This window comes from Carcharhinus amblyrhynchos, chromosome 5 (assembly GCF_965287045.1).
Source record: "Carcharhinus amblyrhynchos chromosome 5, sCarAmb.v2.hapA, whole genome shotgun sequence".
In the NCBI taxonomy this organism is placed as follows: Eukaryota; Metazoa; Chordata; class Chondrichthyes; order Carcharhiniformes; family Carcharhinidae; genus Carcharhinus; species Carcharhinus amblyrhynchos.
In genome coordinates, this window is record NC_137328.1 from 47,139,939 (window position 1) to 47,166,628 (window position 26,690).

The following is a 26,690-nucleotide window of genomic DNA, read 5'->3' on the forward strand; positions in this document are numbered from 1 at the left end:
ATCAGTCAAGGTATTGCCCTGAGGGATGAACCAGCAAATGGTTCTTTAGCTGATACATGTGCAAAGAACAGGACCCTATGTTTAATGTATGTAGCTTCCAATACTCGCAAGTTCCTCACACTGCGAGTATGGCATTAAGCAACCCTAGCAAAATTAACCAGAGGAAATTGGGAATGGGGTGGGAGGAGCCGTAAGCTGGTTGGGCCTTACTTAGTATGTAGGATGATAGTTTTGGTTGTTGGAGGCCACCCAGCCCATTCCAACAAGATTATTGCAAGAATTTCTTAAGGCAGAGTCTTTATCTAGCAGCAAATGTCCCTACTTCTGTCATAATGGTGGAGCAATGAAGATGGTTGGACAAGAGTTCCGCATCACTTGCAACTCCTCAGATATTATGCACATGCAGCAAGACCTTGACAACATTTGGGCTTAGGCTATTAATTGGTAAATAACATTTGATTACAAAAGACAGTATAACCATCTCCTCTTGATGTTCATTATCATTACCATTGTTGAATCTCCCATTATCAACATTGTGGGGATTACCATTGACTAGAAACTAAACTAGGCCATCCCTAAAATAACTGTGACTACCAGAGCAGGTCAGTGGCTGGGAATTCTGTGATGAGTAACTCTCCTCTTAATTCCCCAAAGCCTGTCCACCATCTGCAAGGCACAAGTCAGGTATATGATGGAAGTACAGCACTAACAGTATTCAAGAATCTCAGCACCATCCAAGACAAAACACTTGATCTGTACCGCATCACCAGTTGAACATCACTTTCTCCACAACCACAATGGCAGAAGTGTGGATCCATCTGAATGTGCACCACAGCAACTCACCAAGAGTCCTTTGACCGCATCTTTCAAATGCACAATCTCTAGCATCTGTTATGACAAGGGCAACAGACTGTGCAAGGTCCCCTTCAAGTCACACACCATTCTGACTTGGATATATATCTTTGCTCCTTCACTGTCATGAGGGACGTATTCTGGAATTCTCTTTGGTGTATCTACACCATGTGATTTGCAGCTATTTCAGAAGGCAACTCATCACTATCTTCTCAAGGGCAATTACAGATGGCCTTGCCCACAGCACCCCTATTCCAAAACCAAATTAGAAAAAAAAAGTCTTCAAAAGATAATCTGTTGAAACAGAAATATTTCAGAGATATGGGAAAGTACTGAGAAATGAGACAAGTTCCATTGCTCTATTGAAGAGCTGGCACAGATGTGGTGGGCTGAGTGACCTATTTCACTGTTATATTATTCTGTAATTCTAAATTTGCTGCCTATGCACAATTATTATTTTGTAAATAAATAATGTTCTTTAAATATTGTGATGCCTGATTTTCAACTTTATAAATTTTTTTTTATAACTTGCAGATCTAGTTGATGTTGTGGAGGACATTCTTGCCAATCTCCAAGAGAATAATATATCTCTTTGGGTTATGGGGAAAAGTTGTACTGTCAGTGGGGTGAATACCCTAGCAGATAAAGTAGAAGAAGCACCAGACACCCCTGTGCCGAGACCGTGGAAATCTACAATCTACTTAAAGTCGACTTTCCTCTATATATTCACTTCAGGCACAACAGGTATTCAGGATTCTGTTTCATTTCTTCCTTGACCTACTTCTGCTCCTGCATCTTATGCTCTATGGCCTATGGTCTTATTTGTTCTGTAGAGATAACTTTATTTGAAGAATGTAAAGAAACGATGTATCCTGTTCCAACATTACAGTACAATAACTTGCACTTGTAAAGCACCTTTGTCTGAAACAAAATGCCCCAAGAAATTTTCAAGAGAAGACAAAGATCAGTGGAAAGGATTAAGGGACTAGAAACTAAATCACGAATCAAGAAATTGGGAAGGTTAACAAATTGTTTGAGCAAAAAGAAAAGCTTCTCAATTCTGGCTAAGGAAAAGTGGAGAGATGTAGGGAGAAAATTCCAGAGAAGACAAAGGTGGTTTAAGGTTCTTCCACTACAGTTGTGATGAAAGGCATGGGAGGATTGGTGGTGGGAAATGCAGTGAAGGTATTGCCTGGGATTCTCCCAAAAAAATTCCAAATGTTGAATTTGTGTGAAAACTGGAGTAACTCACGCTGGTTTTTTTCAGTGTGAATTCAGAGAAGAATCTCCCACACTCTGTGTGCTTTGCTGTGTGCGCCAGTGTAAATCACTGGGTGGAGCCTATTCCCACTGGAGAGCTTGGTAGCATAGAGCTGAGTGGGCCACTGCGCACTGCGAGTTGTCAGTGCCGAGATTGCTGACAACCCCCGATCCTGCACTGCCAAGTCCTGACACACCCCTCCCCTCACCACCACAACCCCCCCTCCCCAAATCTAGCCCCGATTGCTAGCCTCCCTTCTTCTGCTTGCAATCCAAAGTGCAGATTGGCAGCAGGGTACCCCACCCCCACCAATTCCCCCCCGCCCCCCATTAGGCTCTGCCCCCATCAGGTGCCACTCCCTATTAGGCCCCACCCCCTTGGTATTGCCTGATGGGCAGTGCCAAGGTGCCCCCTGGACATTGGCATTTTGCTCCTTGGGAAGAGTCAGGGAGTACCTTGGCTCCTAACTTTAGTGCGGAGCTAACAGTGTCTGAAATCCGGCACTGGGAGAGACGCTCGGGGCCAGATGCCCAGCACAGATTGTGCTAATCCGGCTCCACTGAAATCACCTCCATCATCATGGGCTAAAGCTGGAAGAGGTCAGCAAGATTAGTGGGGTAAGGCTGTGGACAGAATGTGGCTCTGGAGCCATTTTTATATTGACAGCTTCAGAGAAGGAGATACTGGAGATAAACCGAGTTTTTGCATAGACGGAAGTGGCAGAATTAAATACCACACACCCACATACCCCACAACACTCAATCATGATGCCTAGATGTCGGCAAACACTGAAGCAAGGCAATGTGCTTAATGGTGACTTTTGATCAGTTCTAACTTGTGTCTCATTCAGAGCCACACAGTCTGCCATATATTCTGATGGTTGAATCTGCCAACATTCTGGTGTAGCATTTCTATGGAAAGACCCTCATGATCTCCAAGATCTAGAGAACATTGGACCATCAACATTTGAGCAGTCAGAGCCATAACATATATACCGTGCATCTATTCATGCTGAAGCCGTAGGGGTTGTGCTACGTAGAAGTAATCCAAAGGAATTGTAATTGCACAATTTTTAAAAATTATTTGTTTGTTTACAGAATGTGACTGTCACTGGCCAGGCCTGCATTTATTACCTGTCCTAATGCTATTGTAAAGGTGATTGTGATCTGCCTTCTTGAATTGCTGCAGTCCATGTAGTGTAGGTACACCCTGTTTTGAGTTGCAGATTTTGACTCAGTGACAGTGAAGGAATGATGATATGATTGCAAGTCAGGATGATATGTGACTTGGAAGGGAAATTTGAAGTAGTGGTGTTTCCATACATCTGCTACCCTCATCCTCATGGTGGTCGTGGTCATGAGTTTGGAAGGTGCTGACAAAGGAGCCTTGGTGAGTTGCTGCAGTGCATCTTGTAGATGGTACACCACTGCTTTTTTGTAATGGTAAGGATGTTGCTTTTTAACACAGTTAGCTTGTTAATTTACTGTTCATTTTTCCCATATGATAAAATGCATATGTTGACTTCATCTTCCTTATTGCCCTGGCTGGTGGCCTCGATCCTGTAAGGACTAGCAAGACAAGGGCCTCAACTATTTACCATTTATATAGATGATCTGGAGGAGGGGGCTGAGTGTAAGGTGACAAAATTTGCTGATGACATGAAGATGAGTGGAAAAGCAAATTGTGTGGAGGGTGTGGAAAGTCTGCAGCGAGACCTGGATAAGCTGAGCAAGTGGGCGAGGACCTGGCAGATGGAGTATAATGTTAGCAAGTGTGAGGTTATCCACTTTGACAGAAATAATAGTAGGAGGGATTTCTATTTAAAAGGTGAAAAGCTGCAGCATGCTAAAGTGCAGAGGCACCTGGTGGTCCTTGTGCACGAGTAGCAAAAACCCAGTCTGCAGGTGCAGCAGGTGATCAAGAAGGCGAATGGGATGCTGGCCTTTATAGCGAGGGGGATAGAATATAAAAGTAGGGAGGTCTTGCTGCAACTGTACAGGGCACTGGTGAGGCCACAGCTGGAGTACTGTGTGCAGTTTTGGTCACCACACTTGCGCAAGGATATATTGGCCTTGGAGGGAGTGCAGAGGAGGTTCACTAGGCTGATACCGGAGATGAGGGGGTTGGCCTATGAAGAGAGACTAAATAGACTGGGTTTGTACTCGTTGGAGTTTAGAAGGCTGAGGGGGGATCTTATACAGACGTATAAGATAATGACGGGGATAGTTAGAGTAGAGGTAGAGAGATTCTTCCCGCTTAGAAAGGATAGCAGGACTAGAGGGCACAGCCTCAAGATAAGGGGCCGGGGGGGGGGGGGGGGGGGGGGCGCAGTTTAGATCAGAGTTGAGGAGGAACTTCTTCATTCAAAGGGTGGTGAATCTCTGGAATTCTCTGCCCATTGAAGTGGTGGGGGCTACCTCGCTAAATATATTTAAGTCACGGGTAGATAGGTTTTTGACAGACAAGGGAATTAAGGGTTATGGGGAGAAAGTGGGGAAGTGGAACTGATCCATTTCAGATCAACCATGATCTTATTGAATGGCGGGGCAGGCTCGAAGGGCTAGATGGCCTATTCCTGCTCCTACTTCTTATGTTGTTAAGAGTTAAATGGTATCAGTGAAGGGAATGAATTGGTGATTTGGGGAATGCTTTGAGCTGGAGGTTAGGATTGGGGGTTGAGGGGAGGGCAAGTGGATTCTGAGTTAGGCAGCCTGACGGGTGCACTATCTCATTCCAAGTGAACCTGCCTAAATGAAGACATCCTGACCACCTTGCACAGTTATTTTTACAGATGCTGGTGCTCTCACGCAGTCATGCTCATTTTCCTCCTGTTGTTTCTCCTCCTTTGAAAAGGCAGGGTGCTCATCATCTTTCTCTCCCTACAACTCCTAGGTTTTGTTGCTCTGCCATGTTGTGCAAGATGCAGCAGAGCACTATCATTCTGGCTACCTAGGTTAGTGCGTACTGAAGCGTTCCCCAGATCTGTCCAAGCATCTCAAGTACTTCAGCATCCCAACAGCATGTCTATCGCAGCTCTGGTGGTCACACTATTTGCACTTCTCCTGGGTATCATTGACTGAGCTCCTCAGTGGTGACATTAACTTGGTCTTTGGAGGGTAGCCTTTGTTTCCAAGGAGCCATCTGCTAACTGTACTTTGAGGCATGTCAATCTCAGGGAGGCTTGACATGTGCAGAATGAAAGCTTCATGACAGGACCCTGGGAAATATCATGCAGACATGCCTGTGATCTTTCTGTGGGTGTATTTGAGCTGAACATTGACAGAGTGGAAGTGCTTTCTGCTGACAGAGCTGTTGATGATCTAGGGACACCTTGATCTCCATGTGTATAATTAATGACTCCCTGGACCAATGGGAAGCCAGCTAGAGTAGCAAATCTAGGCATCCAATCAGTCTACCTGGCCTCATCAATTGAGATGTGCACATAAGTGCAAATCGATGTTCCCACTAAACTGAGTGTACGAGTGGCCACACAGCCTGGAACCTACAATGCAAGCCTTATCCTTGTGATAAATACTACAAAAATATTTAAAGATACTTTGCATTGAAAGACTGACCATACAAAAACAAGCAAAATTTTAAAACTTGACAAACATGACGTTGGTCACCTTTCAGGGCAACAGATTGAGAGATTCTACAAATATCTTTAAATATCTTTAAATATTTTTGTAGTATTTATCACAGGGATTCTACAAATATCACTTACAAATCCCTGGCTAGAGGCAAAAAAAAAGCACAGTGATGACTTTGAGCGCTTAGTTTGCTTGGCCAGTGCTCTTCTGTTAAGGGGTTGCAAATGTCAGCAAAGGAGGATCAAGGGATTGATTAAGGACAAAACAGAGCATGAGAATAAGCTTGCAGGGAACATAAAAACTGACAGTCAAGGTTTCTATAGGTAGGTGAAAAGAAGAAGGTTAGTGAAGACAAATGTAGGTCCCTTACAATCAGAATTGTGGGAATTTATAATGGGGATATAGAAATGGCTGGCCAACTAAGTACATATTTTAGTTCTGTCTTCACTAAAGAGGACACGAATAATGTACCAGAAATGTTGAGGAACACAGGGTTTTGTGAGAGGGAGGAACTAAAGGAAATCAGCATTAGTAGAGAAATGGTATTGGGAAAATTGATGGAAATTTCCAGATTACCCCCTGGACCTGATAATCTGCCTCAAGGAGGTGGCCTTGGAAATAGTGGATGCATTGGTGGTCATCTTTTAAGATTCTCTAGATTCTGGAACAGCTCCTGCAGACTGGAGGGTAGCTAATGTAGTCTCATTATTTAAAAAGGAGGTAGAGAAAAAACAGGGAATTATAGACCAGTCAGCCTGACATCAGTAGTTGGTAAAATTCTAGAATCCATTATCAAGGATTTTATAGCAAAACATTTGGGAAACAGTGGATTGTGGAGAGTCAGCATGGATTTATGAAAGGGAAATCATGCTTGACAAATCTACCGGAATTCTTTGTGGATGTAACGAGTAGAGTTGATGAGAGGAAGCCAGTAGATGTAGCATATCTGCACTTTAAGAAGGCTTGTGACAAAGTCTGACATAAAAGATTAGGATGTAAAGTTAAAGTGCATGGAATTGGGATAGTGTATTGAGATGGATAGAAAACTTGTTGGCAGGCAGGAAACAAAGAGTTTAAATAAATGGGTCATTTTATGAAAGGCAGGTCGTGACTAGTGGGGTACCGCAGGGATCAATGCTGGGACCCCAGCTAATCACAATGTATCTTAATGATTTAGATGAGCAAACTAAATGCAATATCTCCAGATTTGCAGATGACATAATGCTGGGTGGGAGAGTGAGCTGTGAGGAGGATGCAAAGAAACTTCAGTGTAATTTGGACAAGCTGAGTGAGTGGGCAAGTGCATGGCAGATGCAATATAATGTGGATAAATGTGAGGTCATCCATTTTAGTAACAGAAACAGAAGGCAGATTATTATCTGAATAGCTATAGATGGAGAGAAGGCCATGTGCAATGAGACCTGGGTGTCCTTGTACACTAGTTGCTGAAAGTAAGCATGCAGGAGCATTAGGCAGTGAAGTAGGCATATGGTGTGTTGGCCTTCAAAGCGAGAGATCTTGAGTACAGGAGCAAGGATGTCTTTCTGCAATTATACAGAGCTTTAGTGAGACAACATCTGGAATATTGTATGCAATTTTGCTCCACTTATCTGAGGAAGGATGTTCTGGCTCTGGAGGGAGCGCAACAACAATTTACCTGAGAAGAGATTGAATCTGTTAGGATTATATTCACTGGAATTCAAGATGGGGGCAGGGGGATGGTCTCATGGAAACCTATATAATTCTAACAGGAGTAGACAGGGTAGATACAAGAAGATGTTCCCAATGGAGGGTGGGGGGCGGGGTGGTGGTCCAGAAGCAGGGGTCATAGTCTAAGTATAAGGGGTAAACCTTTTAGGACTGAGATGAGAAGAAATTTCTTCACCCAAAAAGTGATGGGCCTGTGTATTCTACCACAGAAGCAGTTGAGGCTAAAACATTGTATTTTTTCAAGAAGGAGTTGGATATAGCTCTTGGGGCAAAAGGGAACAAAAAACGTGGAGGGGGGAGCAGGATCAGGCTATTGGGTTGGATGACCAGCCATGAGCATACTGAATGATGGAACAGGCTCGAAGGGCCGAATGGCTTACTTCTGCTTCTAATTTCTGTGTTTCTTTGCATGGAAAAGAGCAGGGGAGTGGGACTAATTGCAAAGAATGATCATGGGCATGATGGATTAAATGGCCTTGTTCTGCATTGTATGATTTTATATTGACATCATGCACACTATTCAGCAAATATCACGGTGAGATAGATTAAGGGATAATCAGGTCAATTACTTTCTTTAGACTGCTGTCTAGCACTAGAACTGTATAATGTAAAGAAGTCCATGCATAAATGCACAGATTAACCCAAGTCTTGCTGTTAATGGCAGGAAGATACAAAGCTCTATAGCTATGCAAGTAAACAGCCAGTTGCTTTTATGTTTACAAAAGGCAAAATGTGAGAGATGAAAGGGTATATGGGTCACTGCAACATAAATGCAATGCAGTAGGTGTCTGAGCAGAAGGCAGGAGACTTAGTGAAAGGTTAAGATAGATGCATCAGCCTTGTTCAAAGTTATGAGAGACTTTGCGAGTGAGTAGTATTCCACCCAAAGAATCAGCACCAAATGCACAAAATTAAGGCTTAATATTCAAAGCAAAAAGGGAGGGCAGGACTCATTACAGATGGGATAGAAAATTTGGAGAGTTAGCCAGACGTCCATTTGACTTTGGGTGGGAATTTCAAGGGGATTGGAAGATGCTGGCCAAAGAAATTTTCATGGAAACGGATGATTAGTCTATGGAATGCACAACCACAAGTGGCAGTTAACATTGATTCATTTTTTTAAGAGAGATGTAGATAAATGCTGCAAAAGTGTTAAAACAGTACAGAGAAAGAGCAGGGAACTGGGAGAAAATATGACTCCAGGATGGAATGGGTGCAAACTGCTGATCAGAATTGAAAACTAGGTGATTTAATTTCTAATTCTATTCATTCATTTTTGAGTTTTAGGCAAAGAGGGGGGAATGAAGTTTGATGCAAATACAAATATTCTTTAATGTGATTTAATTTCTGTAATTCTATTCATTCATTTTTGAGTTTTAGGCAAAGAGGGGGGAATGAAGTTTTATGCAAATACAAATATTCTTTAACATGCTTCTTGACCTAGACATTTAGTTCCATTCACAACTCCTCAGTAATGAACCATTCCATGCCTGCATGCACAACATGGACAACATCCAAGCTTAGGCTGATAAGTAACAAGTAACATTCACTCTGCAAGGTGGCAGGTAATGATTATCTCAAATAGTGCAGAGTCTAATCACTTCCCATTGTCATTAATATCAAACCCCCCAACTTCAGTGTTTTGAGGGGGTCATCATTAACCACAAGCTTAACTAGACAAGCTACAGATATACTGTGGTTACAAGAGCTGATCAGATCTTGTGAACCTGTGGCACCTCTTGACCATCGCCTACAGCTTGATGGAATACTCACCATTTTCCTCGAAGGGTGCAGCTCCAAGAAACTTGACAGGGCAAGGCATTTGCTTGATTAGCGCCCTATCCACCATGTTATCATTTTCTCTCCTCACCATGAATGCATTGTGACAGCAGTGTGTACCATTTACAAAATGCACTGCAGCAACTCATCAAGGTTTCTTCAGCTGCTTACAAATCTGTCAGCTCTGCCACTTAATTGGGTAAAGTCCCGCAAGTTTCCTTCCAAGTCACGTCCACTCAGATTTGGAATAATGTTGACATTCCTTCACTGTCACTGAGTCAAAATCCTAGGGTACCTGCACCAAACAGACTTCAGCAGTTCAAGACAGCGCTCCAACAGCTTCTTAAAGGCAATGAAGGATGTGGAATAAATGCTAAGCTTGTCTGTGAAGTCCACAGCCAATGATTGAATAAATATTGAACTTTTACCAAAAAAAAGGTATGACCATAACTAAATCTGATATGAAAGATGGGAAAATAATTAAAATTGAGGCCATCCCTGTTATAAATCAGGCATATTTTATGCTTATGAAGAACACTGCTATTTGTGTAAGCCTTGAATTCATTTTGGATGTCTGGAGAAGAAATTTCCCCAGGTTAATGTAATTTTGTAGTCTTTCAATTTGATAATTCGTTACTTTTTCTTTCATGTAAAGTTGAATGGTGTTTCAGCATAATGTAATCCTTAAATTTTCCAGGGTTACCTAAGGCTGCAGTGATCACTCAGCTACAATGCTTAAGAGCGAGTGCTGGCTTTGGGATGTTTGGAGTCACCACGGATGACATAATCTATGTTCCACTTCCTTTATATCACGGTGCAGCCTCTCTTTTAGGCATCTGTGGTTGCATTGAGTTAGGTAGGTTTTCTTCTGAATTAAATGGCAATTACTGTTTAAATTTTAAGTGTATTTATTAGTATCACAAGTAGGCTTACATTAACACTGCAATGAAGTTACTGTGAAAATCCCCTAGTCGCCACACTCCAGTGCCTGTTCGGGTACACTGAGGGAGAATTTAGCATGGTCAATGCTCCTAACCAGCACATCTTTCAGACTGTGAGAGGAAACCAGAGCATCCAAATGCAACTCTCACAGACACTGGGAGAACATGCAGACTCTGCACAGACAGTGACCCAAGCTGGGAATCGAACCTGGGTCCCTGGCGCTGTGAGGCAGCAGGCTAACCAGGCAGGCTAGTTCATGTCAAGAGCCTGCACCCAACCTGGCTGGCTCAGTGATAGGGATAGGCATATTTTAGTGCTTGGCAATTTTCATGGAAATGGGCCAGCTTATCAAAAAATCATGGTTCACAGCATCTCAGTGGTGTCAGGAACCATAGGCTGCATAAGGGAATCGTTTAGATGTTAAGTTCAAAAGATCCAACTAATGCCCTCCATGCCAAGATATGCTTCTATTCACCCCATATTTCCCCTCATGCCTCCTGTGACTCCATGCATGCTATGCCCCCTACCCCTCCTTAAAACCTCATGCCCCCAAGCCAACCTATTTCCTCCCACGCACTCCTCCCCATGGGCACCCATGCCCCCTATGCCAAAATATACCCCCCACAAACAAATCCCCATAGCTCCTCATGTCTAACATGCCAATCTTTGGCACTTCTCTGCCCATTCACCCACTATATATTATGAAGAAGCAATGAAACCTGCTGTGACAATAGGATGTACTAAAAAGAAGCTTTTATTAAAAAAGTAACTAATTGATAACTATCCACTTTCCTAAAATCTATTATTTTTACAATAACCCAATAAAAGTGTCAAACATCCAGATCCTTTAACGTATCTTTGCTGAAATTGCAAGCACTTGAAATTTATCCTTTTTGTGTGTAAATAAACATTGTGCAATTGACAGCATAGATTGGGAAGCCAGAACTGTCAATCAAGCAACATTTTCCTTGGAACTTGGATATTTCAACAGTCCAATGGACTGTTTAGCCAAGTCTCATTTATATATGCTTGGCATGCAGGGCTAGAGGAGATGGGTAGGGGGGAATACCTTGGCATGGGAGTATGAGCGGCCATGGGTAGTGGTTTTGGTCGTGGATGGGGCATGGTGAGTGTATGGGGGACAAGTAGATGCAAGCTGGAGGTCGTCTTTTATCGTAATTGGGATGAAGGCACCAAGATGGGCCTTTTAAACAATGGTTGGCTGTTCCAACTGCGGCCTGCACCCGTCAACCACCCCCACCCCACCCCAGAATTAAAAATTTAAATCTTATCCTTCCTGGCACTTCCTTCTGAAGTGGGTAGGTCAAACTGGGTATTTTTCCACTACCCATCTCCAAAATGAAAATGCAGCCCAAAGTAGCAAGTTACTCTAAAACTATTGAGCACCAGTCTAAATCATAGATGTTTATTTTTAAACATGTTTATTTGTTGCAATTGACAATATTAACCTTTGGGTCAAAAGATTTTGGGTCTTGTCCTTAACCAGGATCTGTGCTCATAAATTTGATTGATATTCAAATACAGAATTCTGGAGAAGGTGCCTACCTATTCTCATGATTCAAACGAATGTGAAAGACTCATGGAAGATGGTACAAACAGTAAATTGATTGAAAGTAGCTGTATGATTTTAAAACATTCTTTGTCTATGAAACACCTTCAAATATTGTCATTCTCCCAAGGATGACATAAAGCTCTTAACCTTTAAAAGTTAGTTGTGTATCCAAAGGCAGCTTGCTGCTAGCATTCCAATTTTTGTCCACCTCCCTCCCTGCACCTAAGGTAAATCTAGACCAGAAATATTCTCCTTACCATCATCTGCATGTGCACTTCCCAGGAGGAAAGAGTGGATAACAATCAAGAAGGGGCATTAGTTGATATTGCTTTTCTCTAAGTATTGTTGTGAGTGAAACCAATGTAAAGCCTTCAGCACTACTCAGATTGGGATCGAATAATCAAACATAGATTAAAGATCAAGGCTGGAATTTTACTAGCCTGCCCGCCACAGGATTCAGATTGAGGGGCAGAACAATGGGAAGGCCCTTTGACCTTGGGTGGGATTTTGCAATTTCACTTTGAACGAGGCTGTAAAATCCCACCCCAAATATTAGACACTACAGGTCTTTACACCTTACTAGAGGCAAGAACCATACTCACACTTGATTAATTGAATAATGATAACTTGGATATGGTATAAGGTAACTGGCACCCAGTGGACCTTATGTCAACAAGAATTGAACATTTTCAGGAGAAAGGGAGAAAGTTAATGAGGAAAAAGAAGGAAGAAGCAAGTTATGATCTGAAATAAAACCCAAAGTTGGAAGTAAATTCTTCAACCCTGAAAAGAGAAGAGGTGGGTTAACATTTTGGATTGAAATCATCGCATCCTGAAAAATGCTAATCTAGCTTCTTTTTCAGATTCTGAAAAGCTGCCATGTCTTCCAGTATTTTCTGTTTTAAGTTTGGTGTGTCTCAATCCTTGTATTAGTTGGTGCATTTTCGCAATGAGCTATCTGATGGTCCCAAATTTTAACTTGAAAATTATGCTCTGAAATTCTGTGGCTATATTTCTACCCACCCATATGTGTTAATATATTCTGCTGCTGACCCTTGTAATCGTAATTGCCATAGAAACTCAAGTTTATTCACAGTACTTGATTAGGAGAACATTTATTTTGTCACTCGGCAAAATGTTTGAAAGGTGCATTTTTGTGTTTAGGTGCAACATTGGTGCTAAAGAGGAAATTCTCAGCTAGCCAGTTCTGGAATGACTGTCGAAAGTACAATGTTACAGTATTCCAATACATTGGAGAACTCTGCCGCTATCTGTGTAATCAGCCAAAGGTAATTTTTATTTGACAGAATTCTTTCCCAGCTATAATTTTAGCTGTTGTGGGGGGTTATATAATACTTTCTAAATTACAATTAAAATTTATTTATAATTAATATAACTTATTTATATCATAATTAATTGAAATGAGGATCTCAGGTTTCTGGGATATGATCCTCATTATGTCAGTGGCGGGGGCATGGGGAAATCTGAAAACGATATCTCATCAACGAGATTCTCCTTTTCCAGCTCTTGGGGGATTTTTCACTGCATTGCCTTTTGCACTCACTGCCAATGCAGACACAGAATTCCAGCCACAATATTTATATAACTATTCCAGTTTGGTTTCTGGTCAGTGGTAACCCCCATTGATAGTGAGGGAATTCAGCAATGCTAATGCCATTGAATATCAAGGGGAGATTCTGTCTTGTTGGAGATGGTCATTGACTGGCAATTGTGCAGCTTGCCACTTATCAGTCCAAGCCTGAATGTTGTCCAGCTCTTTTATATGGACATGGATTGCTTCAGTATCTGAGGAGTTGCGAATAGTACTGAACATTGTGCAATCATCAGCAAACATGTCCACTTCTGACCTTATGACCGAGGGAACTATTTGCATTTAGCTTTGTGTATTGATGATGACCTGATTTCTGCCCAGTGGAACTTTGAAATACGAAGGATTCAATTTTACATAAATTCTGCTGCTAACCCTACTGTCATTGTAAATTAAAACCATTTGGCAATAATGGTACAGTGGATTGCTTGCTGAATAACTGTTGGCCATTGTAGAAATACTGTCTGAATGTAAATTTCATTTGCCTCTCAAATTCAGTACTTCAGGTTAGTGTAATGATCTTAAATGTGCAGCTCAAGGCTCACGTGCATTTGAGACCCCATAGGTTAGGCTTGAGTCCAACTATAGTAGGTATTACTCATCTTTTTGGTCATTTTTAAGTGGAAATTTATAGAAGCTATAGGCTAAATGTTGTCAGGATCCTCCACAGTATAGTTTCTGTCTATAGTAGCGCAAATTCAGACAACTCTACATTAGTATTTTTGATTCAGGATTGCAGAGAGGCAACAACAAGATACAGCTCCACAGTTGTATAGGGTTGATGGCTTCCTGTGATTTAGGAGGTGCTGTGGATGGCACTCACATTGCTTTATAGATATTCAAAGGATACCTAGTGAATGATGTCAACAGCAAAATTCTCTCAATGTTCAGATTACATGAGGCAATAATCAAAGGATCCTGCACATGAACACCCAACATGCAGGAAGCAATCACGATGCCTTCAATATTCATAGTCCAGCATTCCAAAATCTCTTGATAGAAGAGAATCAAATCAGTGGATGTATTCTGGGTGACAAAGTCTATCCTATGCTCCCATGTCTAATGATGCCTGAGCAACAGTAGAACAGTCCAACAATGAGACATATCCCTCTACTGGACTAGTCATTGAGAGGCCACTAGAGTGTTAAGACCATTCTTCCTGAACTGACATTGCAATTGATGGGGGCCTTGAGAATAGTTTTAGCCTGCCTTCAGAAAGGGCTGCAATTTGAGATGAGTACACAGGTGGAACCAGAATTGAATGGAGTAGGCCACCATGATGATTAAAATTCAGAGGTTTAATACCAGGGACCTGATGAACACAGGGTATCTCTGAAAACTTTCCATTTGTGTGCCTTTGGCACCATAGCCTGACCCCCTTCTCCCCAAGTTGCAAACAAAGGGATATGTCTTCAATTCACAAACGCCTTATCACATGACAACACATCAAATCTTGTTGATTTTGCAAGACTGTGCAAATCAATACTTGAACGAATAATCTGGCACCAAAATGCATCCTTTTTACAGGAATTATACAGAGGGTCCCCTCTGTAGATCTAGGAGCTGGTTTCCTTGCTGCCATTCTCCTGGCTTGAATCAGGTCAAGTGTTGTGGAGATGTTAAATGTGCCATCCCCTTTATTGAAGTGCTCAGATGACCCTGGGGAGGTGGAGGAGAATCAGATATTTTGTGCCGCACAATGTTTTTCACGTACGAGAAACATTTTTTCAAAATACCTGAAGATTACGATCCAGCTTCCACTACAAGGGCTGGTGGGAATCGCACTGATTTTCTCTCCAAAAACGACACTCTGGTCGGGATTTTCCAGCCACGCTCGCCCCAGGACTGGAAAATCTCACCCGAGCTCAACGGACCTTTGCACGGCCTATGTCCCGCCCGCTACAATTCCCGTGGTGGGCAGGATGGGAAAATTCTGCTCTGGTATTTTTTGGGAAAATTCTGCCTATGAGATTTGATCATGCCACTGTGTGTTTGAGGTACAACTTAGCAGGATTTTCATAAAAGTATCTTTTTGGTCATGTTATCAGTACCCAGACTGGTCATTGTATACCTGTCAGTGAAATTAACGTCTGCTCAATTTTATCTCTCGATTACAATCCTTGTTTCCACAGTAGTTGTCATGTTGATCAGCTGTGTGATTAGTACACAACTGATCATGCCAGAATTTTTCATTACTCAACATTAACAGACATGGCAATTAACTTTCTGCTCTCATTCCAATTCTTGCTGCTTGGTCAGATTAAGCTGAACCTGATGATGTATAACCTCATTGTCCATTTTGAGCTTAGAAAGCTTGCAGGCTCAGGAGCAGGGCTGTGCAGACTGTGTTCAGCTCTAAACTGATGGGTTACTGAGGCTGGATCACATGATGCACTTCCCTCAAACTGATAAAGACACATTACAACACTGTTAGGGTCATCATAATTATTCAAATGATAAGCATCCTGACATATTCTATTGATAAAGCTATGGTAAATGAGATGATTGCTGGGATATTGGATGCTATTGAGAATAATATACAAAAGCCAGCAAATTATGTTTCTCTAAGATAATTAAATTTGATTCACAACAGCGATGGTGGATGAGGACAGTGCAGTTGATGTTGTGCATATGTGCTTCCAAAAAGCATTTCATTAAGAACCAGAGTTTATGCTTGTTAACAGAATTGAAGCTCTTGGTGTTAAATGAGCAGTTGCAGAATGGATTGAAGATTGGCTAAGAGTTAGAGGGCTGGATTTAATATTCTTAGAGTTGATCCTGCCCAACAGTTGGTGAGAAACCAACGCCATATGGGAGGCCCTAGAAAATTAAGTGCCTCTTAATTGTGGAGGCAATTGCCCATGTGGAATTATTGCCCATCAAGAACCGCTGACCAGTCAGAGACCAGCAGCTCTCCATCGCTAGCAGTGCCACTGGGAGCAGTGTGTTTGCTGTCAGTAATGATGCAGGGACATCACCAGAGATTGCTGCTGGTTCAGATGAGTGAGGGCAGGATGAGGGTCATGGGAAAGAACTCACAAGATTCCCCCCAAAGCCTTTATAACATTTTATAGGTTTTTAAAAACTATGAACAAAATACAGAAATGTTTATCGCACCAGCGATTATCTCTCTGGCATAGATTCTGAGGTAGACCAAAACAATTGTTTTTTCAAAGCAGGCTTTCTTCACACTCACGGCTTGCTAGGAATTAAAACAGTTATTCCTGCTGTTCGTTGTGGCCTTGCACAACTACCCTTGAACATGTTGAATGCTTCTGATATACAGTTTTTCTCTTTTGAACTTCACCTTATCTTGACTAGCCTCTTCAGCAATCAAACATGAGTCTACCTTTTGGAACCTGTATTCAAAGTTCACACCTTATCTCTTCCTTTTAACCTCTTAAAATCCTATTCAAACCTTTTATGCTCTGTTCTCCACTGTTACCAGCTTGCATTGAGTAGACATCGGTTTGCAGTATTGCTTGGCTCATCAGCATATCAAAAACACTAATTCCATTGACACAGTCAAATTGTCGCAGCCTTTAAGTAGCCTACAATTCTAATAGTTTAAAAAATATAAATAACCAGCAGAAAACATTCCAATGTATTGAATCTCCCCGATATTTTCATTTTAGCTCTATTTTCCCCGATGGTTCGGCCATTATAGTCATTTCTAAATAATGTGATAAATAATCTTGTTGGGATACTCAACATGGATTTATGAATGGGAAATCATGTTTGATTCACCTGTTGGAGTTGTTTGAAGATGTATTAACAGAATTGATATAGGAGAGTCAGTGGACTTAATGTACTTGGATTTTCAGAAGACTTTTGATGAAGTTGCTCATTGGAAGTTGGAAGCAAAATTAAAGCATATGGGACAGGAGATAATATACTGAACAAACAAAAGAACAATACAGCACAGGAACAGGCTCTTCGGCCCTCCAAGCCATCACCGATTATGTGATCCTAACTAGACCATCCGTTTGTATCCCTCTATTCCCAGTCTGTTCATGTTGCTATCTAGATAAGTCTTAAATGATCTAGCGTGTCTGCCTCAACCACCTTGCTTGGTAGTGCCTTCCAGGCCTCCACCACCCGCTGTGTAAAATACGTCCCCCGCATATCTGTATTGAACCTTGCCCTCCTTACCTTGAACTTGAGACCCCTTGTGTTTGTCATTTCCAACCTGGGAAAAAGCTTCCAACTGTTCACCCTATCTATGCCCTAAACTTCTATAAAGTTTTATAAACTTCTATTAGGTCGTCCCTCTACCTCCATCTTTCCAGAGAGAACAACCCTAGTTTATTCAATCTCACCTCATGGCTAAGACCTTCCATGTCAGGCAACATCCTAGTAAACCTTTTCTCCACCCTCTCCAAAGTCTCCACGTTTTTCTGGTAGTGTGGTGACCAGAACTGGACGCAGTATTCCAAATGTGGCCTAACCAACATTCTATATAATTGCAACATCGTATGCCAACTTTTATACTCTATGCCCCATCCAATAAAGGCAAGCATGCCATATGCCTTCTTCACCACCTTTTCCACCTGTGTTGCCACCTTTTAAGGATCTGTGAACTTGCACACCCAGATCCCTCTGTATGCTTAAACTCCTGATGGTTTTGCCATTTATTGTATAGCTCCCCCCTGCATTAGATCTACCAAAATGCATCACTTTGCATTTATCTGGATTAAATTCCATCTACCATTTCTCCGCCCAATTGTCCAGCCTATCTATATCCTGCTGTATTCTCTGACAATGTTCATCACTATCCGCAACGCAGCAATCTTTGTATCATCCGCAAACTTACTAATCAGACCAGCTACATAAATCGTTAAATATATCATAAACAGCAGAGTCCCACTACAGAGCTCTGCCGAACACCACTAGTCATGATGTGGGAATGCCGGCGTTCCACTAGTCACAGACCTCCAATCAGAAAAAGACTCCTCCATTGCTCGCCTCTGTCTTCTATGCCTAAGCCAGTTCTGAATCCATCTAGCTAGTTCACCCTTGATCCCGTGTGATTTAACCTTTTGCACCAGCCTGCCATGAGGGGTCTTATCAAATGATTTACTAAAATCCATGTAAACAACACCCTTCCCTCGTTAAATCATTTTTGTCACCTCCTCAAAAAACTCAACAGAATTTGTGAGGCATGACCTCCCTTGTACAAAACCATGTTGCCTATTGCTAATGAGACTTTTCTGTTCTAAATGCGTATAGATTCTATCTCTAAGAATCCTGTCCAACAATTTCCGTACCACAGACATCAAGCTCACTGACCTATTATTACCTGAGTTTTCCTTGCTACCCTTCTTAAATAACGGGACCACATTTGCTATCCTTCAACCCTCTGGGAGCTCACCTGTGTCCGATGAAGAAACAAAAACTTCTGTTAGAGGCCCTGCAATTTCATCTCTTGTCTCCCTCAGTAATCTAGAGCAGGTAGAAAGCAGGAATGAAGGGTAATTTTCGCGTTGGGAGGATGTGATGAGTGTTGTATGCAAGAATCAGTACTTGGGCCCAACTATTCACAGTATACAGTATGGAAGTGGGAACCAAAGGTAATATTTCCAAATTCACCAAAGAAACATAGCTAGATGGGAATGTGTGTTGTGTGGAAGATGCATTGTGGCTTCAAGGAGATTTGAACAGATTAATGAATGGAACATGGCAGATGGAATGTAATGTGGGAAAATGTGAGGTTATCCACTTTTGTAAGAGGAACGGATGCGCAAAAGTATTTCTTAAATGATAAGAAATTAGAAAGTGTAGGTGTGCAAATGGGCCTAGGTGTCCTCATCAATAAGTCACTGAATGCTACTGTTTGAGTATAGGAGTAGCAAAGTCTTGCTTCAGTTGTATCCATACATAGACCAAACCTGGAGTACGGTGTTAAGTTTTGGCCCCTTTACTTTAGGAAGGATATTATTGCCCTAGAGGGAGTGCAATGAAAGTTCACTAGACTTGTTCCTGGTTTGGCAGGACTGTTTTATGAAGAGAGATTGGGGAAACTGGGATTGTATTCTCTAGCATTTCAAAAAATGAGAGGTAATCTCACTGAAACCTACAAAATATTAAAAGGTATAAGCAGGGTAGATACAAATAAAGATGGTCTGGGGAGTCTACAATTCAGGGATACAGTTTCAAAATAGAGGGGAAGCCACTTAGTACTGAGATGATGAGATTTTCATGTTTTACTATATGTTGTTCGTCCATCGTCATCGATGAGGACCTCGACACCATTAGTCACTTTGAGGCTGGTTGCGGTGTGTTCGAAGATGACTTATCAGGCCAATTCAGGCATGGAATGTCCTGGCACATATTGGACAGACTTGTGTAGACACTGTAGTTGTTGCGCTGGTGGCTTTGGATTTGCGCAGCTTGTGCTTAAGTTGTGCTTCAACAATACACCTTGCTTCATAAGCTTGACAGCCTTTGTGGATGAGGCAGCGCCAGGTAGGGCAGTTTTGTGCCAGCGTGGTCGTGTCAATGTCAAGCGACTTCAGGGAGGCCTTGAGTGTGTCTTTGAAACATTTCTTCTGCCCTCCATGCGAGAGTCTTCCAGCAGAGAGTTCCCCAAAAAGGAGCTGCTTGGGTATGCGCTCGTTTGACATATGGATGACATGACCTGCCCATCGGGTCTGCGCTCTCATCAGCAGTGTGTGAACTGATGGTAGTCTTGCTCTAGAGAGAACTTCAATGTCTGGTACTTCGTCTTGCTAACGGATGCGTAATATTCTGTGAAGACAAGTCATGTGGAAATGATTGAGCATGACTTGATGAGCATGACATTCCACATGACTTGTCTTTACTATATAGCTAGAGGACACATACTGAAGGAAATTGGCAAAACAGCTGGGGGTATGGGAAGATAAAAAAATAATTTTACTCTGAGGGATACTATGGTCTGGAATGTTTTGCCAGAAAGAGTAGTGGGGGCAGATTCAAAAGTAACTTTAAAAAGTGGACATATACTTCAAAAAGGAAACATTTGGAGGGTTTTGAGGGAGAGCTGAGGAGGGAACAGATTGGGTCATTCTTCAAAATGCCAATAGAGACAAGATGGGTCAAATGACATTATTTCCTAAATTCTGTGATTCTATCCTAAGAAAGAATCCAGATTGTTTTAAAAACTGACATGCAGGAAAGGGAACTTCAGACCATTACCCCAACCCCTGTTTTTTATGTGACTCCAATTTCATATTATATGTAAAGTTCTAAAGGGGGTTGATAGGCAGGGTGTTCCCACTTGTGGGACAGACTAGAACCAGGGGACAGTTTAAGAATAAGGCGGGATTTTATAGCCTCACTCGTCCTGAAATTGTAAAATTCTGCCCAAGATCAATGGACCTTTCCATGGTCCGCCCCCTCGCCCGCTCTGATTCCTGTCTTTCCAGCCTAAGAGATCTACTGTTTAATATAGTGAGAAGGAGAATCCTTTTATTTGAGAGGGTCATTAATATGTGGAATTCTCTTCCTCAAAGAGCAGTAGAGGCTGGGTCGTTGAATTTATTCAAGCCAAAGCGAGATAGATTTTTGATAGGCAAGGGAGTCAAGGGTTGTGTGAAGCAGATGGAAAAGCAGAGTTGAAAGCACAGCCTGTTCAGCCAGAATCTTATTGAATACCCTGGAGCAAGCTGAAAGGGATGAATGGCTTACTCCCATTCCTAGACCTATTTATGTTCCTTACCAGATTGGTTCTCAATGCAAGGCTAGGAAGTAAATATTGTCTTGCCAGCATGGCCCATGGCCGTGGTTATCTCATCCCAACCCACAACTTTTCTGGCAGGTCAGGATGGGAAATGTGTGTCGCCGGCCTTGTTCTGGGATTTGCGCATGCACCAGGAATGTATGCATATCTCTCAGAGTCGACAAATTGTCGCAGGCCAGGCGGCGCTGGAAACCAGTGGTAAGGCAGCTAAATAATTTGAATCTTTTTTTAGTATGTTTTAAATGTATTTTACATTTCATTATCGGGAACTTACTGGTCCTAATTGAATCTCCCACCCCGCCAGGACTTCATTCTGGCGGGGTTTAGAGGAACTCCCCACATTTGTGGAAACTAACGGGAGACCCCGCCAGAATGAAGGGAGGGCAATTGGGGGGCCCAACGAGGTTGAGTGCCAGGGCATCCTGGCAGTGTCAGCCTGTGCCCCTAGCACTGCCCAAGGGACAAAGTGCCCACGCCCAGGGGGCACCATGGCACTACCCATCGGGGGGAGCTGCATCCCAGGGGAGAGATCTGACCAGGTTAGGGGGTGGGTGGGTTTGCTGGGGTGAGGGGGTTGGGGGCATTGCCACCGCTGAGAGGGATATCAGGGTGTTCTGGGGCAGGCAGGGTCAGGGCTGGCCAGGGAATTGTTGTGGGGCCACGATCAGGCCATGGGAGGGACCGGAGGTGCAGCACTGTGGGAGTCTCACGCTGGCCAGTGATAGGGCTGGCCAGTAAACGGGGAATCTGACAGATCAGGACTAGTGCACACGCACAGATTTCTAGAACTGTCAGACTGCGGCAAGAATAGGCTCCTGGGTTTTTCATGAGATTCCTGATTGGGACCTCTGCAGTGCACAGAGTGCAGAGATTCAAATGAGAAACCGAACTGACAAAAACAGTGAGGATCTAAAACAGTTTTCCCACCAATTCAGCGCTTTTGGGAAAATCACGGCCCACATTCCTACGACAAATAAGAAACAGAAAAGTACTGTTGTAAAGTGAGAAGGAATTGAGAGATACTGGGGAACACTTACTATTGGCAAACACTTCAGCGGTCACGGGTATTCGGCCTCTGATCTTCAGGTAAGTGTTCTCCAAGGCAGCCTTCACGACACACAACAGAGTCACTGAGCAGAGTCTGATAGCCAAGTTCTGCACACATGAGGACAGCCTCAACCGAGATCTTGAGTTCATATCACACTATCTGTAACCCCCACAACTTGTCTGGACTTGCAAAATCTCACTAATTGTCCTGTCTGGAGACAATACACATCTCTTTAACCTGTGCTTAATGCTCTCTCCAATCACATTGTCTGTACCTTTAAGACTTGATTAGCTGTAAAGACTCACATTCCAATCATTATTCTGTAAATTGAATTTGTGTCTTTATATGCCCTGCTTATGAACAGATCTCCAACTCATCTGATGAAGGAGCAGTGGTCCAAAAGCTAGTGGCGTTTGCTACCAAATAAACCTGTTGGACTTTAACCTGGTGTTGTGAGACTTCTTACTGTTGTGAGACTTCTTACTGTTGTGAGACTTCTTACTGTTGTTGAGTTCAGTCAGTAGAAAGGAGATTTGTTTCAGGAGAATTAAATGTTAAAATATTAAGCTATTGAATTTTGAATATTTGTGCTTCACATTCTTTTATGGTTCATACTAAATGCCTTCACACATCATTGTGGTTGTCTGTTCTGACTTTTTTATCGGCTAGCACAAAGAAAGACGGATCTTTTAAGAGATGGAAGACTGCCTTTGCAATGGTTACAATTTATGAAATGAACTGTGTTAAAAAGTTTTTTTTCTTCCACCCTGTGGATTCTGGTATATGACTGTTGGAGTGTGAAAACCTTTCAAGGAGTGATGAAGACTTGACCTGATGTGGGAAATGTAATACTGTCCTCGATTACAATTATTCAACAGTTCATAAATCTAGCAGAGCTTTAGTATTTGGATTTTTTATAGTTATTGAAATCTAAGAAGAGTTTTGAATATTATGGCAGCAAATTCTAAATCTAGCTAATTATAACATTGATATGATATTAATAGATTTAAACTTAACTTATTTGTTTAATTTTTTATCATGTTTCAGATTGGTTGTAAATAGGGAAGTGCAGTGTTCCTTTGTCATCCCTTTCCTATGTTCTCAGCAGGCTAACCCATCTCCAAGAGCATGCAATTTTTGTAAAAGGAATCTATTGCAATTGCTCACAATTCAGTCTTGTTAACATAAAGGATAGCACAATGCTTGGAATTTTAATGCCCTGCCCGCCACATGAATCAGAGTGGGTGCAGGGCGGACAATGGAAAGGTCTGTTGATCTCAGGTGGGATTTTATGGTTTCAGGAAGAACAAGGCCATAAAATTCCGCCCAATATCCTAATGCTATTAAATAGTCTTATCGTTTTAAGAAGTACGAGAAGGGTGAACGTAAATTAATTCAACAAAAAAACGCAAGTTACTACTTTTAAAGTTCTACTGAAGTCACTGATTCATAAAATTAGGACCATAGAATTCTTACAGAAGGAAGCCATTCAGCCCATCGAGTCTGCACCAACTGTCCAACAGAGCATGTTCTCCAGGCCTTCGCCCTGGAACCCCACATATTTACTCCACTAAGCAACATATCTTGGGATATTGAGGACAATTTAACATGGCTAATTAAGCTTACCTGTACATCTTTAGAGTGTGGGAGAAAACCGGAGCACCCAGAGGAAACTCATGCAGACATGCACTGTATGGAACGAACGGACATTACTTTTAAAATAAAACCCACACTGTTGTTTGTGATGGCTGCTTTTTCATTGCTACTTCATCAGTGTACATGTATATTTAGCTTGAACTCTTTTTTTGTTTTACAGATAGAAGGAGAAACTAATCACCAGGTGCGCATGGCTGTTGGAAATGGTATGAGGTCTGAGGTCTGGAAAGAATTTCTAGAGCGATTTGGCAATATTAAGATGTGTGAGTTTTATGGTGCAACAGAAGGAAATATTTTCTTCATGAATTACACAGGCAAGTTGGGAGCTGTGGGACGCACCAGTTACCTATATAAGGTGAGTTAAAATTGAGCCTGTAGGAATGAAAATTGGAAATTATTTGGATGGCCTGGTTTAATCTCCTGCCTCTAAGAATCCTGATTATTTTGGGAGTAAATTTGATTGTGTTGGATGATTGGAACAGGGAGTGATTTCCACTTTCTAGCTTTCTGATATAATGTCCTGGTCCCTGCATACCCATCGATAGCTTGTTGCAAATTTGACGATGGAGGGAATCTGTAATGTAAGAAACTAACTGGAGTTTTATTTATCTGGATCGTACATTGGTGAGTTAATCCCTACATCTGTTTGTTTGATGCTGTTAATATGTTTGCATTTCTGCATTCTTATGGAAAATGGTTATATTTACTAGTAATGCAGAAATTAAAAAAAAACTATAATTTGCAACTGGGGAAACTAGAAGCAAGGAAATAAATTTCATTTATAAAACAGAAAATGACTACTTGCGATTCGCATATTTGTGCAAGTGAACTAGAACTACATTTGTATAATAGATGATCATATCCCAAAATCCTTCATGAACTTGATAACTTTTTGAAATGTAATCACTACTGTTACATCAACAAGGGGCAGCTCTATATGGTGAAGCAGTTGCTGAAAAGGTGGCACAAGCAATCTCCAAGGGTGTTTAAATCCCAACCAAATCCTTCAGGGGGGATTGACTGTTATATTCAGAAGAACAGATAAGGTCACTGGAGACCAGTGTTAGAATAGGTGAGAGTTACTGCTGTGATGAGGAGGTCTTGTGGTGCAACTCCCTGCCTCTGAGCCAGGAGCTCCAGGTTCAAGTCTCACTCCAGGACTGCCATAAGATGTTGGATGCTGTTTGGTAGGGCTTACTGAAGTCTTTGTTGTCTTAAGTGGGTTAACAATATGCATTTATTAACTACAAGAAATAGTACGTATTTACAGTAAAGGGCTCAAGGTAAGATCTCTGTCCACATTAGCTTGTACACATAGTTCTGCCTAACTCCAGACTGCTGTGATAGGTAGTTAGTAACTTAGCTCATTTTTTTCTCAGGCTGGATGAATGCTGTGTTCATCTCCATTGCATTTTTCCTCCCTCGCTGGTCAAGCTGCTCACACTGACGTATATGGAAATTTGCATTTCAGCAGTGGAACCCTCAGACCCACCTGTTTCACAATTTTACCAAATATTTGATTGCTTTCTGCTTTCCCAGTGCTGTTTGAGTCCCATTTTAACCTTATATGTGCCAGACCCTTATACCTCACAAACTTAATGGCCAAAGAAGGTCAAACAGATTATCTACTTGCAATTTTTTCCAACACAATGGCAGACAGTAAGAGTGGGAGAAATTCCTAGTTAGCCATATGATGGAAAGAACATTGGAACCTCTACCATCACTAGCCAAAGCTCCAGACTACAACATACATGTATAAGGGCATGTTGCCATAACAACTGAGACTTCCTGAGTGATCTGTAACACAACAACACCACTAAAGGGATAAATGAACCAGCTCAGGGAATCTATTCATGCATTGTCTGGTGTAGTATTAGATAATTAAATTTTGTCTTTAATTTAGGAACTGTTTTAAACAGCACTTGATTGTATTGTCAACTATTTAACATCACTGGATATTTAATTTAATCAGCAAATTATTTCTTGAGGTTGGACCACAAATTTTGCTTGTTTATTAAACACCATACAAACACACAAATTTAGATACTGTGTGTGGACTGTAGTCACAAATAGCATGTTGATCCAAAATATGCAAGAAAAATAACAGCTAGTTTCATGGTTTTTTGGTGTGGAAATCATTTAGCAACTCAAAATGAGGAAAAGAGGGCCATGAATTGCCACAAACTGCTGGATGATTTGCATCACTCTGCCTTTAGGCTTGTGAAAACAGCAGCTCGTGATCAACCACTCGAGGCTCAAGAAATTGTTGCATTTCACAATTAAACTCACCACCGAAAGCTCAGGCTTGTTAACAGTGCAACAGTGTGTTTTTTGTTTCTGCCCAGAAAGTAAACAGTTAAAACTGTGAAGTCTCATTCCTGCAAATGATTTTTAGAGATCTTTACAATTCAATTTTGTTCTTTAATTTTCCGCCTTGTCTCTTTTTTTTCTCCTTCTCAATTAAATCTTTCCAACTCTTTATTTCTCTCATTAACAGTGGTTTGACTTTATTTCACTCCATTACCTGCTCCATTATTCTTCTGTACCTTTGTTCATTGTAACTACCTTCTTGATGGTGCAGACTCGAAGGTCCTTTTCTGCCCTCTATGTATGACTTTATGTCCGATTTCCGAGAGATTGGAGATGGTAAGAATTTCCGCTGGGGTGTCAGAATTAAGAGCATCTCTTTCGTCCTGTGGACTAAAGATTTGAGTTGCGCAATCATTATTTATCATTATTAGCATTATCGTGTAACATCTAGTCATCAATGAGTATGGGACTCTACGTGCAAAGCAATATGAATAACCAGAATCTATCGTATTGGATATTAACAGAGTGGCTTACATAGGTGTGGGGTGTTGTGGAATTTTAACTTCATACTTTGTGTCATTTGATATCAGCAGCTTCCCTTCTGGTAAAGTGAAATCTTAAAATGTTGGAAAGCTTGGGG

At 41.7% G+C, this 26,690-nt stretch overlaps 1 protein-coding gene across 1 annotated transcript in view; it reads left to right on the plus strand.

The window, feature by feature from the left end:
• The window catches only part of slc27a6 (solute carrier family 27 member 6), a 78,226-nt gene that overhangs the window by 23,225 nt on the left and 28,311 nt on the right, over positions 1-26,690 (plus strand). The window contains exons 2-5 of the mRNA XM_080188737.1: positions 1,387-1,596; positions 9,890-10,048; positions 12,872-12,996; positions 23,901-24,095. Of these exons, the coding sequence (XP_080044863.1) occupies positions 1,387-1,596; positions 9,890-10,048; positions 12,872-12,996; positions 23,901-24,095 (689 nt within the window). The remainder of the gene's footprint in view (positions 1-1,386; positions 1,597-9,889; positions 10,049-12,871; positions 12,997-23,900; positions 24,096-26,690) is intronic.